This window comes from Rousettus aegyptiacus, unplaced genomic scaffold (genome assembly GCF_014176215.1).
Source record: "Rousettus aegyptiacus isolate mRouAeg1 unplaced genomic scaffold, mRouAeg1.p scaffold_m13_p_13, whole genome shotgun sequence".
NCBI lineage: Eukaryota > Metazoa > Chordata > Mammalia > Chiroptera > Pteropodidae > Rousettus > Rousettus aegyptiacus.
In genome coordinates this window covers 8565118-8583715 of record NW_023416288.1, presented here as the reverse complement: position 1 = coordinate 8583715, position 18598 = coordinate 8565118, and the positions used below count along the sequence as shown (strand labels likewise).

The following is an 18598-nucleotide window of genomic DNA, read 5'->3' as shown; positions in this document are numbered from 1 at the left end:
CTTTTCATGAGCAAATGAATTTAGTATTTGAAAGGAAAATTGGAATAGAGATAGTAATGATAAATTGATTTTCTTTTTCTTACATTTGTTAATGACCAAACTTTAAAGCAGAGTGCTTTTAATTTTCTACTTGGTCACTATATTACTCATAGATGTTTTTCAATGTAAGAAAAGATATTTTTTAACAAAACATATATGCAATACTTAATACTTAGACATTAATAAATAGGGAGATTTTACATCTAAGTATTAGTAGATGATGCTTTTTCAAACTAGACTGTATAAAGCCTAGCTAAAATATTTTGTTCTATAAGCAGAGGAATTTCGCAGTTGAGTCCACGAGGTGAACTCACTCCCTTAGATTGAGTATGATAGCAAAAATAATAAGTTAAATTTTTTATGCCACTCAATCATCATAAAAACTTATGTGACACAAAACTCTGCTAATACAGATGCAAATGAACTCACGGAAGTAGACAATAGGCTAAAAGATTTTATTTAGCTTGTATTTCTTTTTACCAATAGCTCACAGTGCCGTGAATGACTCAGATGTCCCTATGGAAACAACTGAATGCATACAAGGTCAAGGCGAAGGTTACCGAGGCACTATCAATACCATTTGGAATGGAATTCCATGTCAGCGATGGGATTCCCAATACCCTCATCAACATGACATAACTCCTGAAAATTTCAAGTGCAAGTAAGTAAACTAGGCAAATATAAATTTCAGTAAGCCCTGGGGGAAATGAAGTTGGGTAGTTACTTTTTGCTAATTTCTGTGTTAGTGATCCTTAAACTTTGTTCTTCCTAGGAGTATTGATCCACTCAGAGATTTTGATACCTTGACACTGATATTTGGATCTCAAATATGCATTTTAACAAGTATTCTATGTTATTCTGAGTCAGATGTTTGATGTACCATGTTTTGGGAAACACATCGCTAGGTTTCTGATCACAGCATTATCCTTGCAGGTCTGTGTAATAAACTAATAAATGATAATGATAACCAGGCAAATTTTAAATTAGTACCTTTTTTAATCTTCATGTTAACTTTCGGGGAGATTACATAGTTTTTTCTCCTGCAAGATGAATATTGATCAACTCTATAAACATGAGTTTTCAGCTTTGAAATGAAATTCTTTTTAAAAAATTAAATGGTTTTCTATTGTTTCTAGATTTGCTTTCAAAAATGAGGAAGTAAAATGACCGTTTAAATGAATTAAGCTGAAGAAACTACCCTTGAATATCAGTTGTTTAGTTGTATGTGCCTTCTCTGTGGCTGCATTTTTTCACCACTTGACTTTTGTTGGACAGACACAGCTACAATGCCATGTGTTTTTAAATTGTCCACCTTGTTATGGGGAACATAAAATGATTGCTTTTGAAATTTATAACACACATGCCATTCATACTGGCTTTGCTGAAATAGCACCTATAAATAACATATATTGGTTTTATGTAATTGGCTTTTAATAAGAGAACTTAACATTTCAAGATGGAGAACTATGAGCCCTAGTTGGCCCATCCACTGGAAAGAGGAGATACTTTATGTTTTGTGGGATTTTTAGTTAATTTAGTGTATTTACTTATATAATAAATATTCATTTGTTATGATTTTTTTATTATTTTGTAATAACAAATTTATAGTTGTCATTCTGGATTTATTTCCCACCATTTTATTCACAGCAATTCACTCTCTATTCCTGACATACATATGTCACACCTCAGAAATAAATATCGAAGTAGAGAAAGCAAAGAAAATGAGAAAAGATTAGTTAAGAGAGACAAAGGAAGCAGTGTCAGCACCATTCACGCTTTGTTAACTTCTAATGACTCATAATACTCAAATAAGAAAGTGTCAATATGCAGATACCCAGTGAACTTCATTTGTAAGGAAAGGAGAATAATTCTAGAAATTTAATTCACACATTCACTATGAAAAATCATTGAAAGTTCAGCTGTTGTTTTCAGAATTTAAACCATCCTTTCTTAATTTATTTGGTCAAGATAACCAAATATAAATATCAAAAAGTAAAAAGTGAGCTGTGTTATAAAACAGATAAACTCTGACTCAACATTTTGCTCAGAATATTGATGCATTTACTGTTTGTCATTTAGCAAAGAATAGTATGCTGGTCAGGTAGGTGTCTCTGGTTGTATTAAACACTGCCTCATACTGAGACTCCTTACAAAATGACAATTTTAAAAATTGTAATTCAACTATACTGCCTCAGATGAATCTACATGAATCATTTAATAATTAATTTGTTTTAACAATTGTAAACAATTATTTCTTCAAGTGAGAGGAAAGATCTCAGGAAAAAATATTTAGATGAACCTTGACTCTCATTTTTGCTTAATTTAGATTAATGAGGTACTTCTAGATATAGATTTTTAAAGACTTTCATTAGCCTTAGATCTCTGTTTTATTATCTTACCTTGAATTAACATCTCAAAATAATTTAACTAAGCAATTATTCATCTACAATTGCAAATTTGTGTAAGCTTGTGTAAAATTAAATGCACATATTTTGTACTGACAGAAACATAAGTACAAATTTGTTAAAATAAAAGATTTTTTAAAAAATTTTTCTGGGTAATATTTTCATCATTTTATAAGAAGGCTAAAGTTTTAAATATGGGTTATAACTATGAGAGCTTATAATATAGCACTATGAAATAAACTATTGGCAGTCTCTGTTCTTGTAATCTTAACACAGTTTGTGTCAGAACCTGTTTTGACTAGATAAACTATTACTTATTGATTTTATAACCAAACCCAACCTCTTCCTTAAAAACTTCTCATTTTCTAAAATCAATTTGGGTATTAATAAAATTATAGTATTTCTAATTGGACCTATTCGTATACAGAGAATATTTGTATAGACTAATTTCTATTGAGAACTCTGAATGTTTAATAAATCACTGGTCAGATAAAGGATATACAGTTGGCATCTTCTATAGTTAGGTTTTCTATATTATAGCTAGGCTATCATATTACAAAAATATTTATAACGATTCAGTTAACTTCTCCAAATCAAGAAAGAACTACTTTGTAATTAAATAAATCTATGTAGCAAATTAAATAAATCAAGGAAATACAGAATTTAAAGAAGAGATAACTATCATATTTCTTGTAAATATTTGAATAGGTGGAACTTTTATTTTAAATAAAAGTAGTTAATGACTATTAATAATAACCTTTCTTCTGCAGGAGATACATATTGTTTTCATATTATATATGGGCCATAAAGACATAATAAATAACAGGTCAGTTTTTAAAAATTGTAACAGTTGAGAGTCCAAGTCTTGGGAAGAGTGGGAAGAATGAAGTGTTACTATTTCACTTTCATGAAGCGTTTGTGTGGAACTCCAGGCCAGTTAAAGAAAAAGAACACTGGCATCTGACAGCATTTATTTCAGTAATAGGGGCAGTGTCAATTGTATATATTGAATTCTAAATTGTTATAACTATCCTAAATCTAAAACTTAGAATTCTATATATAGACATGCATGCATTCTGGAGTTCTAGAAACGTAATCGTGCTAACCACCGATATAAGAACATGTGCGATTTACATTAACAGACTTATTCTCAATAGGGACCTAAGAGAAAATTATTGCCGGAATCCAGATGGGGCTGAGTCACCCTGGTGTTTTACCACTGATCCAAACATCCGAGTTGGCTACTGCTCCCAAATTCCAAAATGTGACGTGTCAAGTGGACAAGGTAATGGTTGATATTTTGCAGTGTGGGCATGATTAAATTTAGGAGAAAGGTCTAAACGAAGTTCACATTTTACAGAAGATCTACTTCTCATTGTACCAGTTTCTCTGGTTAGCAAGCGGTTACCAAATCCACCAAGTCTAAGTTAAATTTTTTTTTTTTTTTTTTTTAGTTCATTTGCTCAACCTTTATTTATTTGAGTGTATACCAGTGCCAGGTACAATCCTAGGTGCTTGAGATATATCAGTAAAGAAAAATTCTCTGACCCCATGGAACTAATTTCTAGAAAACAGAAAACAAGTTAAAAAAAAAAAAAAAGGAGGTGGGGATAGTAAGTTAGTTTGTATTAAGTGCTAGAGAGAAAAACGTTGCAGTTAGAAGAAAGGGGCTTTGCTATTTTATACCCTAATTGTTTGGGAAGATCTTACATATCAAAGAACATTTAAGGCAGACCTGAGAGAAGTGAGGGAACAGTGTGTCATGTGCATATATTTGTAAAGAGCATTTTATTTGGAGAAAAACTGCTAATGAAAATATATGAGTTGGGAGAGTGCTTGAGAAGTTTAAAGGAAAGAAACAACACGTCATTGTAACTGGTACAGAATGAGCAAGATAGAGAGTAGCAGGAGATGAGGTTACAGAGCAATTGGGCTAAAATTGCATGAGCCTTGTAGGAATTAGAAGGATTTACACTTTTATTCGGAAATAAAATGAACTCAGTTGGGGGGTTTTGAGAAGAAATAGTAAATGATCTGTCTGACTTTAATTTCAACTGGATGACTCTAGCTGCATTACGGAAAATAGCCAGAACTTTTGAGAACGGTCAAAAAGGGGAATCAATCGAATGATTATTTCAGCAATTCAGGCAAGAGATGAGAATGATGTGGACCTGGGTGTTAGCAGTAGAGATGATGTACAGCAGTACCTCTGTTTCCATTGTACTTGGAAACATAGACACCACTGAAGATAATTGTTTCAGGGAGCAGTAGTAGAGAAAAGTCAGACTGAAATAAGTTTTAAAGAGATAATTTGCCAAAGATTAATAATAATAATAAAACATAACAATGAAACGAGTTATATTTTTTAAAAATCATATTTTCTCACATAAATATAATTATGATGGTCATAATCATGGTCAGTCCTAAATCATCAAAAAAGTCCAAACTAAATTTTAAGCTTCATTTCACAAATTTATTGCCCTAACCATACTCTTCCATCCTTTTTTTTCTCGGTGACACATTTTCATGAACTCTGAAAATGGTTGTAGAGGAAAGAGGGGGGTGAATTCCTTTTCAGTTAGTTTCATTGTTCTTTGGCAGATTTTAAAAGTCAATTGGAAACAAAGTTAAAACCAGTGATTAGGAGAGGTTTGGTTCCAGCTGGATCCTCATTGTCCCTGTCTTGTTCACTTAAATAATTAGCAATAATTTGTGAGTGATAGAGGCAAATGAGAACAATTGTATTATGAGCTTCTGGTGTGTATTAAGAAACTTTTATGTACAGTATATATATATATATATATATATATATATATATATATATATATATATATAAAATTTACCGAAGAATCAGGTAAAAGGTTATGACAATTTTGGATTTTGGAAGTTAAGCAGATATTATCGCTTATCTATTAAGCATACACATTAATAAATCAATTAATTTTGTGAAATTTAAGTAATTTGCACAAATTCTCAAGTTAGCACAGCTGAGATTGAATCTAATTCTCTTTAAAATTACCTTTCTGTTACTACACACTTCCTTTATTAATACTTTAACAATAAATTGTATATTTTTAAAAATAATATATATACTTAATACATGCAACAATGTGTAGGCTCTGTGGGGCAATTTAAAAATGAAAAAGTCCTACTTGAGAGATACTGTTAGCCAATTCAACATACAGCTGTGACTTTAACATACAGTTATGGTATTGAATGATTTTCCAAGTTATTGGTGTGCATTGTGTATAAATGCACACGTACACGTACACATACACACAAACACACACACACACACACACACACACACACACAAGAATGTTGCTCTTATCCTTTTCCGCATAACAGAAAGTATAAATTTCATATACAGATTGATAAGCTAGAAACTTTTTCTCAAATCTTGCAACATCTGAATTAGCACGTATGTAAATGCTCTTCTAATTGAATATTCAAATAACTCTTAAAAATTGAAATTGAAGAATTTCTTTAAAATGCTAATAAAACATAACTTATTAGATTATATAACATACACTTAAGACACTAAACAGAAGATACAGCTTTAAATATTTACATCACTATTATAAATAATGAAGATAAGTCAATGAAATTTTCAGCTCAAAAAATTGGAGAGGAACCAAAAAGCAATATAAAAAAGCAGATATTACAAGGTAGAAAAAGGAAAAGAGAACTAATGAATAATGGAAAATGATGGTTCTTTGAAAAAATTAATAAAATAAAAACTTTCTATCTCAAGAAAGGAACAAATTATAAAATATATTTAATTATTTTTAAATTATAAAATGTAACCATTTTAAATCTATAATATATAATTCTAAAAAATAATTATCAAGGGAGATAAATATTGAAGAGGAAAATTAGAAAATATGAGGTTGTTGTATATAACCTCATGTAAAAACTTTGAAAATGAAAGTAAAATTAGTAATTTACTAGAAAAAAATCAAGTTACTTGAATTGCCCCGGGGAGAGAAAGAAAGCTTAAATAGACTAATTTTTATCAATGAAATATGAACATTTATTAATGAATTATTCCAGCAAAAAATGCACCATACCTAGATAAATTCAGAGACCAGATAATAATGTTACATAAACTGCCTTGTAACTTAACAAACATGATAACACTTCCAAATTATTTTTGTGATGGAATTATAATATTTATACCTAAACATGATAAAGATATGCAGAAAAAAAATTATAATCTTATCTCACTTGTGAATATTAATATACAGATCCTAATGAAATTTGAGTGATATATATATACTTTATCACTATGTTAACCGATTCTTGAATAAATTATTAAATTATCTCAATAAAAATTTTATTAGGATTTGTACCTATTTTTTATTATAATCACAGAGCATATTTAAAACCAATGAAGTCATATAAATGACCAATAGACATACAAAAAGATGCTCAATGTCATTAATCATCAGAGAAATGCAAATTAAAATCACAATGAGATATCACTTCATATCTGTCAGGATGGCTATTATCAATAAATCAAAAAACAATAAGTATTGGTGAGGATGTGAAGATAAGGGAACCCTCATGCACTGTTGGTGGGATTGCAAATTGGTACTGCCACTATGGAAAACAGTTTAGAGATTCCTCAAAAATTAAAAGTAGAACAACCTTATGACCCAGCAATTGCAATTCTGAGTATTTATCCAAAGAGAAACAAAATTCTAATTCAAAAAAATATATGCACCCCTATGTTTACTATAACATTATCTACAATTGCCAAGATATGGAACCTAAGTGTCCATCAACAGACAATTAGATAAAGAAGTTGTGGTACATGTATACAAAGGAATGTTACTCAGCCATAAAAAAATGAAATCTACCATTTGCAATAACATAGATGGACTTAAGGATATTATACTAAGTGACATAAGTCAGACAGAGAAAGATAAATACCATATGATTTCACTTAAATGTGGAATCTAAGGGGCAAAATAAATAAACAAACCAACCAAAACAGATTCATAGATACAGAGAAAAAACGGGAAGGAGGATGGACTGGGTGAAAAAAGTGAAGGGATTAAGAGGTAGAAATTGGTAGTTAAAAATAGTCACAGTGATGTAAAGTACAGCATAGGGAATATAGTCAATAATATTGTAATAACTATGTATAGTACAAGGCGGGTAACTAGACTAATCATGGCGATCACTTAAAAAATTATATAAATGTCTAATCACCGTGCTGTACACTTGAAACTAATTGCAAAATTAAAAGTAAAATAAATAAATAATTTTTTTAAAGATATACTACAGTTTACAAAGTTTAAACCAGAGAATGATCTTAATGTTGATGTACACTTATAGATAACATTTTATAGTCAAATCTACAGTTTTTATTCATATAGAAATTAGGAATGTTTCACAGATCGTCATTTTTAAAATACGTGGTATTATTTCAAAATATGAAATAATGTTTCTTTTCAAATGTAGAACTGCAACTTACATATATGGAAGAACTTGATTTCTTTTTATGATTTTTTAAATTAAGACTATGAACACTTAGATCTGTGTTTAATAGAACATAAATTGCTTAATTGAAAAAAAAGTAAAAAATAAAATCATGTGGGACATGAAGAGAGGCACAGGAGCCAATTTAAAGTGGCTTCCAATGGCTAAATTTGAAATAATTTGAGCATCTAAATGAACAGCAGGAATAGATTATATAGCACATTGACTCAAAAGAGAATTCATGAGTCTATATTTATATTGCTCTTTCTACTACTAGCACTAGTATTACTACTACTACCACTGCTACCACTACTGACAGTAGTAATATCTACTACTAAAAGGAATAGAAGAGAAGGAAAAGCTCTCATTAACAAAAATGGGAACTAATAAATAAAGAAGTCTAGGAAATCAAAAACTAACTACTTTAAAACCAGCATAGTACTACTTCATGCAAAATTAATCAAAGTATGCAGAAGCTATTTTATGAAATTTGTTTGGCAATAGGATGTTTACTCATTCTCAAAGGCCCCAGTCATTTTTTTTTGTTGTTGTTGTTATATACAAAGAGAGGTTTTTCCTTTACCCTACTTAACCACATCATTCTTTTCTGTGGAGTAAAATTTTTCAGAAGGAAATGTTGGGAAATATGTATGTCATTCTTAAAAGGTCCCTTTTTTTGATGTTTTTAAGAGCCACTCATTTAATTTTTTTTTTATTTTTTAAAATGTGTAATTTGCTGAATAAAATCTCACTTTTATGAAAAAGAAATTTGAGTGAAAATAAATTTTAATTTGAGATATTTAAGTCTCTTTGGTACGGATTTCAGAGTATTTTAATTTTTATGTTGATTTTCATGAATTTCTATGCTTATAAAAAATGTTTTTGTTCTATATCCCCTAGTAATCACTAGAGTTTTTTTCTTTCTTATATTTATGTTTAGATTGTTATCGTGGAAATGGCAAAAATTATATGGGCAATTTATCAAAAACACGATCTGGACTAACATGTTCAATGTGGGATAAGAACATGGAAGACTTACACCGGTATGTAAATTTCTTTCTTTCAATATATAGTATGTAGTGATAATAGCAAATGGGTATACTCAAATATGTACATTGTTATACCTTTCCATTGATTATTTGTGCACTCAATTTAATATTTTCTCTCTAAGCAGCAAATTTTAAAAAGCAATTCAATCCAGCCCATATTCACTGAGCATTTACTGTACGTTTTGCTCTATGATAGGTAATACGGGGAACGTTAACAAAAAGTGGGTGTACATTTTGGCTTCATTTTTAAGGAGGATGTGGTCGTATAACGAAAACAATTACATAAGTTGATAAGACTGTATCAATGTATAATTAAGTGGTAAATCTTGAGTTTCATATAGTACAGTATATTATTATTTCATAATTAATCATTAATTATTAATATTCATAACAAATCAGTAAGTTACCATTTTTATGTACATACAGACCTTAATATTCAATTAACATAGACAAGTTTCCTTGCATAGCCTGATTTTGACATGTAAAATTTTTCTAGATTTAAAAGAATGTATAGAAATTTGAAAAAATCTATATATTTCAAAGAATTACAGATTTTGACATTGGACATATTTGCAGAAAAGTAAGTTGTCTTCCACTTGACTCTAATAATAGTGTTAGTGTGTTTGAAATTACAAAAGAAGTATCGGACATAGTTGTGACATAAAACTGATTTTTAATAAATATATACGTATATGCACTAGAATAAAATATTACAAGGTTATTTGATTAAATACATACTTGCTTTACATGAGCTGTCCTCTCATTTGACCATCACAATCCTATATGAAAAATATTTCTATATGTGTGAATTAGAATTTTAGGGCTCAGAGAAGTTGAGTCATTTTGACTCCAGCCCAACTTTAACTTTAAAGCCTTTATTCCCTTCCAAAATATACTCACTAATGGGTGATAATTGTTTCAATTAATTTATTTTATGAACAAATAGTGATAGTTCTAAAGCCATCCTAACATAAATATTCAATTCACATATGTAAACCACACATGTACTTTTAAGTTGTCTGATAACCACATTAAAAGAAGTAAAAATGAACAGGTAAAATAATTTGTAATAATATATTTTTATTAATCCAATAAATGTAAAGCTTTTTCATTTTAATATGTATTTAATATAAAGTTATTAATGAGATTTTGTATATTTTTTCGTATTAAAGCTTCAAAATCTGATACATATTTACAACTATAGTGTGCCTCAGTTTGGACTAGTAGTCATATGTAGTTAGTAGCTACTGTTTAGGACACTGTAGCTCTAGAAGATCAAAGATAAGCAGAATTCTGCCCTTATAGATCTCACAATCCAGTATGGAATGCCATATTATAAATGGCATGAAAAAATAGCATATTTTATGCCATAGGAATGCAAAGACGTTCCATCCAAGCCTGATGAGTGGAATGTCATGACCATGGATGGTCAGGGAGACTTCCTAGAGGAAAAGACATTAGCTGAGACATACATGATAAAGAGGAGTTGGTAAAAGGAAGTGTAGGAGAAAGAGTACATTAGGCAGAAGTAATAACTTGTGCTAAAGCCCAAAGATTAAAGTATTTGAAAATCAGAAATATAATTTTGGTAGGTTGAAGCATAGTGTAATTTGGTCCATGTCTACAGAGGAGAAATTCTCCACTGGGAAGACCATAAAGAGCCCTGAAAGCTGTGTTAAGTTTTGTTTTTATCCTAAGAATTAAAGGGATTCATTAAGAAATGTCAAGCAAAAATTGTACTGCATACTTGAAACTAATAATACAATACAATTTTTTTAAGTTGGCATGATGAAAATTAAATGCTGATTTCAATATTGCTATTTTTAAAATCATTTTTAGAAATACAGTGTGTCGGCGGGGGGTTGGGGGGGGGGTGAGATGTAGCTCTTATGGACTTCTCAGAGACAATTGTGCCAACTCTGCCTTCAGTGATTTCACATTGGAAGGCCGACATTTTTGTGGTGGAATTATTTACACCACAGAAATCATCAAGGGCAACAAATAAACACCCTTCTGACAAACCTCAGAGTACCAGTTGTTAAACACTTAGCAGCATGCCACTGGAAATACGTGACATATTTATTCAGGTATTGCAATGATTATAACAATTTATTCTTTGAGTTTGGTTTGACTTTTGGAAGTAATTAAGTCGTTGAGAAATAATTTGTACAAAATTGATGAATGATTAAGTTGCACATTACCATTTTGGTTTAAGAACTAACTACAACTGAGTAAGAAGGTAGTACAGCCTGGTTTTGAACATCGACTCTGGAAAGAGCCATATGTTCAAACCCCTTCCCTACTTCTTATGAGCCATGTGACCATAGACGAATTAATTGTCCTCTATGAATTGCAAAATCCTCACATAGAAATAGCATAATCTTAGAGCCTCTTTCATTAGGTTAGTACCAATAGAATTTGGTATGTAGTAAGTACCAAATGTAATTGCTACTGTTACTGCTCCAGAAAATGAACCTGAGTTCTGAAAGATAGTCCAAGTGTCCATGTCCAAGCTCTTCCCAATTTTTTAAATGACATATTAATTACATTCAAGCATTATAGTAATTAATAATCTAAGACAAATTCAGTTAGAGATATAGTTTTCATGACTTAGGATGGGCATGTGGAGTCTGACTTCATCAATGTTATTGAGGAAGATATAAATATTGATGTTATATGAGTAGAGTAGGCATGTTTTTATAAAATAACATTCTTTTTTTTTCTTGCTTTTCTTTGCAATGACTTTAGTTAAGATGTAAAATAAGAAAGGCTAAAATGTTACTCAGTTATTTCTCAAAAGATCACATTTTGTAACTCTATGACCAGTGATATTTCAAAATTTATTTCATTCATACATTATTAATTTTCCAAAGTATTTTCCAGTACTTTGTCATATTAATTTTTCAATTGATGCTTTATCTGTTTCTGAAATATGAAAAAATATTTTTGCAATGGTTTGTATTTTCTATTTATTTTGTGCCTTAATCTTCTTTGTCATCTGCTCTCTTTTTTTTTTTTTTTGGTAATATTTCCCATTTCTATGCACAAGGGTATTGTTGCCTTGCCACTGCAATTATTAAATAGAAGTCAAGTCACAAAATCTTTCATTTTATCTATGATGATTATGTAGCCCTGTTCCACACTCCTAAGTTAGAGACCATGCTTCCAAACTGTAAGAACAACAAAATAAATCTCAAACAAAATAACCAAAATTTATACCAGTCGAAGCTTGTGTTGTATCTATAATGAAAGTTATGTGCTAGGATTATATCTTCTTGGTGACATTTTGTTTTTCTTGGATGAAATGAGCATCTCGTGATGTTTAGAGTTTGTTGTTTATGCAGGCACATCTTCTGGGAACCAGATGCTAGTAAGTTGAATAAGAATTACTGCCGGAATCCTGACGATGATGCCCATGGTCCCTGGTGTTACACAGGGAACCCTCTCATTCCTTGGGATTACTGCCCCATTTCTCGTTGTAAGTACATTTAGAGATCTTTTTCAGATAAAATATTTTAGATATACTGCATATCCTCTAAACTGATACCTTAATCAAATAATATAGGAAGGATGCAATTGATCCCCAAATTAGGATGTACTCCAGAGAGATTTACACACACACACACACACACACACACACACACCTTTCTTCATCTTTCATCTAAACAAGGAGACACCTTTTAAAGATTTTTCTTTCATAGGAGATTCCAGTTTGGAATCCATAGTCAATAAATGGTCATGGTTCTAACATGACTGCTGTAGAAAGACCTCCCTGTGCCCCACCATCAGTACTACCTGTTCAGCCTCTGAAAGCACCAGAGCTCTCAGCAAAGTTCCCAGGCCACTAACAACGCAATGAACAGACCTGAAATAGTGGTGCTTCCATCGTCTTCTCTGTTCTTTCACCCAAGACTAAGAAGCCTGGAGCATTCCCTTTACTTCTCTGAACCCAAGATTATTTTGTTAAAAGAGTATTAGTGCATAAAGTAAAAGATGTGTGTAAAATATATATGTCTAATATACTTCATGTAAAAGAGCTCCTACAGATCAATAAGAAAAGATAACAAGAGAAAAACGATGAGTCTTCAGAATAAAATAATTAATAAAGAACATTAAAACTGAATAGTAAGAAAAATGAAATTATAAAAGCGTAAGAAGAATTTTCTACCTGTCAAGTTGGCAAATAATAAAAAAAAAAAAGATTGTTAATGCCCAATATTAGTGAGGTCCTGGATTATCAATACTGTTTTACTATTTGAATTAGAATCCATGTCTGGAACTAGATTAGGGGAATGTATCAGCATTTTCAATTCAGCACTACAGACATTTAATGCTGGATGAATCTTGTTGTGGAAGGCTGTCCTATGTGCTATAAGATGTTTAGTAGTATCCCTGGCTTCTATTCACTAGATGTCAATGACAACACCAGTTTCTCCAGTCGTGACAACCAAAACTATCTCCAGACATTCTAAGTGTCCCCTGGAGAATGGGGACAAAATGATCCCCACTGTGATCCACTGATATAGAGTAATACATATTGAGATGGGAATATATCCTTAATATAATATTGAGTGAAAAGCCTTATTATCAGGCTGTGTCAGTAGCATGGATCCATTTTACTACACTACATATCTCAAAGTTCTGTTTATATGAACATGCTTAAACACTATGTTAAACTACCTTCTTGTTTAAAAAATATACTTTTATAAGTTCAGAAAGAGTATGTCGTAAGAATGTTTTTCTTGTGAGACGAGCCAGTAGCAAGTACCTTGAAAACGGCAGCAAAAATACTTTAAAAAGAGATTAGATTGAAGAAATAATATCTGCTTTAAAACATGAAATACAAACACAAGTCCATATTTTTCTTTAATGTATGTCAAATTAAAGAGATAATTTCTCACCTTAAGTGGAAACAATGGTCGTTTTATGAAATTTTAGCATAAAAGGGAAAACTTCTTAAATATAATTTTATCATGTATATCAATAATTTAGACTTAGAACTTCCCAAATTATTTTTTATAAATTCTCTATAATAATAAATAAACATTTTATGTTTACAAAGAAGTACTATTTCATATTATTATATTTTATTTCATCAGCTATGATCATCACCTTTCAAATTACTTAGTGTTTCTCTGGTGTTCTACTTTTCCATATTAGGGTTTTATAGATCCTGAAAATGTTCCACAGAAGCTATCTTTCAAGTTTTAACACTAAAACAAACAAACAAACAAACAAACAAACAAGCCTACCTCTCTGGCACACAACATTTTTTTAATGGTTAAAGGATTATTATTTTTTCTTATTAGTTTTACTTTATGGGACCTTTTTGTTAAATTTCTATGATTAAGAATAATAATGGCTAATAGAAAATACAGTGCTCTAGGAAAAAGGAGAAAAAGTCAATGATCTGGTTTTTAAAACACATTCTAATTCTTTCCTTACATAATTCTAGATTTGTAAAAATCAGAGCAGTTTAATTATAGCAGGTAGAGTAAAATGCTCCCAGAGAATCTCAGGAAACTGTGCTTTGAATTATAATCCTGACACAGGACTCTAATAATTTAAAAGTTTTCAAAACATATTTTCAACCAACATTTTAAAACTAAAAATTGTAATGTGCTATTGAAAGAGCTCAAGGTGTTCTAGCATTTGATTAAATGCTACTGCAGATAATTCATTTGTGTTTCAATGTATTCTGAACATTAATATCAATAAATATTTTTACAGCATTATTTCTTTAAATAATATATATTGCTAGGATTATTTACATTTTCCCTCTGGTGAAAGGCTAATAAAATTTATCTTTAGAAGATTTGAGTTCTTATTTATTTAACTACAAAGGCTGAATAAATCATTTCTGGACTGTATATTTGTGTTACAAAACATTTAAAGGTTTTTATGCCTTTTAAACAAATGATTACAAAATAATATTTAACATACCTTCCTGAGATTATCAAATATGCAAACATAAAACTGTGAAAATGACTATAATCTTTGTCTGTAATTGTATACACTCTTAGAAAAATCTCAGAAAAATTATAAGTGTTAACTACTGAATGGTTAAGAGCTTTAACTCTGACTTACTGGCTAAGAATTCTAGCTCTATCATTATAGTGCCTTAGGCAAGTTACATCTGTCTCATTATTTATTCATTTATTAACAATTTTAAATTGAGCTGCTATTGTGTGCAAAGCCCTATGTAACATGTTAGATGTTAAACAATGTAAACAATGTTTCTTATCTGCAAATAGTTTACAATATAGAGAGGAAAAATTTATGTAAATTTATTACAAATATAATCATTTAATAAATATATAATAATATTAAACTATGTAATGAGAATGAGAATATAGATGTCTGCCTAGAGAAATATGTGTTCATAGAGTTTTGAACTTGAGCCAAAAATTTAACAAGAATATGTTAAAAAATTTATTTTGTTTTCAGCAAGAGTTCGTGTTTGATTCTGAAGACATAAACACATACACGCACACACATGTAACTATTCTCACATATATATAACTTTTTACCATTGACATGTTTTCTTTCTTCGATTTTAAGTTGAACCAATACAAAACAAGATTGTATCATACACACACACACACACACACACACACACACATTTCAGATTTGAGTACTGTGGTGGAGTTAGTGGGGCAGAAGTAAAAGGAAAAATGAGAATAGTATTTGATGGTAGAATGGAAAAGGCCTAGAGAGCAGTTTTTAAGAATTTACTCAAAGTGTACAGTAGAACCTGGAATGCTTTTGAAAAAGTTAGTAATTTAGCTTTCAACCCAGAATCTCCAGAAATCTGATTTTAAGTGGTATTTCGGGTTATTATAAAGTGTGAGAAATACTGGGTTAGAAGAAGCTCTATATTTGTCTATATATATTCTCAAGTATTATTAATATTAATACCAATTACATATTCATTCATTAATTATTAAAGCCCACAATTTATAATATCTATATATTTTTTAAAAGTTAAGTATTTTAGTAAGGTACAATAACGAACTAAATACTTTGTTGGTAAATGAACTTAAGTAAAATCTTGGTATCAGGTATGAGATTTCCCATAAATAACAATCAAAATTGCATCTATTACAAAGGAATCCATATGCCATTATTGTTTTGTTGCTGGTTTATTTGAGCTCAGGGCATTTCCAGGGATTAACAACCAGCTGGGTCTAAATAGTGCCTGACTAAACTCTGCTATCAATTCTGAGCAGTCAGACATTAAACTCCAGGAAATGCCTTTGTGCTTCATTTTTTACTGCTTAAGTATTTTCAAATCCTAGCATCTTCCAAGCCTTTTTCTGTGTAGCATTTAAGCCCCAGTCAGGAGGTTATGAAAAAGAAGTAAGTTATGAGGTTTTAGTTAGGATTAATTTCCACTTTCTGGTGTTGTCTTTTTTCCATACCTTTTTTTTAAACTACCATCTGGAAAAAACAATCTTTGAAATATTCTAACAAAATTATATTCTGTTATTCCTCTTTTACATTAATAATGATTTTTATCTTCTAGAATTTTTAAGTTTTCTGAAGCTTGTGAAGTTTCAGTTATTTTCAATCATATTTTTTAAAAAGTAGTTTTCAGAAAAATTATAAATGGGCCAATTATAGTAAAATAACATAGTTTATCTGTGCGAATGGCCCAAGCAAGCAATAATAAGCCACTGTTGCCATTCAATGAAATGATCCTTGTGTATGATGTTGAGCATCTTGGTAGAATGAGACAGCTCCTTGATGCCAATAGAGAGCCTCTACAGTCATAGAACAGGGCTTTCCTCACATCACTTGATACCAGTAGGCATGCACCGTCAATATTAAACAGTAAAAGTGATATGTAATTTCTCAAAAGAGTACTATACATTTTATCTTTGATAAAATGTCATGAATTTAGTAAACTATCCAATTTATGGCTATTTGTATTTCAATATATACCTTTAGTTCAGTATAACAGAAATATGTATATATGAATTATGTATATACTTATTTTTACAGGTGAAGGTGATACCACACCTACAATAGTCAATTTAGACCGTAAGTAATATTTCAAAATATATAGTATATTTGAGTCTCTGTGTGCCAGAAATTATGTCATTATTTTCTTCATAGGAAAATATCTCTATATTAACTTCCATCATATAAATAAATTCAACTATTTTATTAAAAATTTTTTCTATGTGCTATATAGAGGTTACAAAGGGAACTGCATACTAAGTTTATCAAAATTCAATTCTCTATCAGAAAATATAACATGTTATATTTGAAAGGCATTTATATTGCTTTTAATTTGGGGCAAAATGTATATATGGGCTTTCACTATCTTTTAAATTAAATAAAGATGCAAAAGTCAGAAAGAAGGGAACCAGAAGGTTGGAAAGTTATGCAGTGTCTACCTTGCTCTATCTTTAAAGCTCTTTGCACACCCTACTAGACAAAAGATGACACAATCTGAGAGGTTCAGTTGATACTCAATTTAAGAAAATCTGTTGAGAGCTGCTTATTTTTAATTTCACATATTTCTTGGGCTAAAGGAAGTTACTCAAGTAATCACCTGCTTTATCCCAAGCTGAAGAAGTTATTGAAAATCTATTTTAGATCATGGACAGGAGTTGAAAGGATAGGGCAAGGAACACAGAGGAGGGTCAGGAAAAGTTTACTTTATAAATTCTGTACTATGTACTATGTCATTTGGATATCAAGATTGGGACTTGGTAATCATGTCATTTTGATACAGTTTCAATAAATGTAATACTAGTAACCTCTTTCAGAATGGCTCTGCATTCTGACTTTACGATTTCAGAATTTTTTTTTTTTTTCAGTTAGGCTATTGATTTGCATTGACATTTAGAAAGAATCACTATAAATAACATTGTTTCATTTTATGTTGAGGTTAGTGAGGGAACTATAATTAGTATTAGATCTGAAGGACTCGTACTCAGGGCTGAGTGAGCAAAGCCCCTGTCACTACCATGGCAATACTGTTGACCTTGAGGTGATTAGTTTTTCTGTTACTCATCTACTTACATGAGAATTATAAACACGTTGGACTTGATTTGGCCTGGTAGTCCTAACACTCACTTTTTTCCCCCCAAAAATATTTTTTTCTGACAAAATTACAGTAGTTACATTTCTCTAGTTACCATTGCATTTAAGAAAGCCGTGAGGCATAGTATTTCAAAATGCTTTGTCAAAATGTTATGTTTGGTCCTCTTTTTAGATCCTGTAATATCTTGCGCCAAAACAAAACAATTGCGAGTTGTAAATGGAATTCCAACACGAACAAATGTAGGATGGATGGTTAGTTTGAAACACAGGTAATTATTAACAGACACAAATCATATGTATTTGGCTTATTTGCAAAAGGCACATTCCCAGCAGTATGGTCATGTGTGGTCATGAAGGTTGTGCCCACCACATGGGCGTCCAATATGAGGGGACATAAGCGGGGCTGATGACATTCTGCTTGCCAAACAGCCCTAGATTTTGCAATTGTGCCTCCAGAGATAGTGACTTTTTAAATGTTTACAAAGTTCCCATATGTGTAGGCATTGCCTTACAAGTGACACTTAGTTTTGATTAAGCAAACGACAACTACAAAGAGAATTTACT

At 30.6% G+C, this 18598-nt stretch overlaps 1 protein-coding gene across 3 annotated transcripts in view; it reads left to right on the top strand.

Moving 5' to 3' along the window:
* The window catches only part of HGF (hepatocyte growth factor), a 68419-nt gene that overhangs the window by 39513 nt on the left and 10308 nt on the right, over positions 1-18598 (top strand). For all 3 annotated transcript variants that reach the window (XM_016127279.2, XM_036230300.1, XM_016127280.2), the window contains 6 exons: positions 526-700; positions 3602-3729; positions 8872-8974; positions 12325-12458; positions 16985-17023; positions 18207-18303. In XM_016127279.2, coding sequence (XP_015982765.2) covers positions 526-700; positions 3602-3729; positions 8872-8974; positions 12325-12458; positions 16985-17023; positions 18207-18303 — 676 coding nt within the window. The remainder of the gene's footprint in view (positions 1-525; positions 701-3601; positions 3730-8871; positions 8975-12324; positions 12459-16984; positions 17024-18206; positions 18304-18598) is intronic.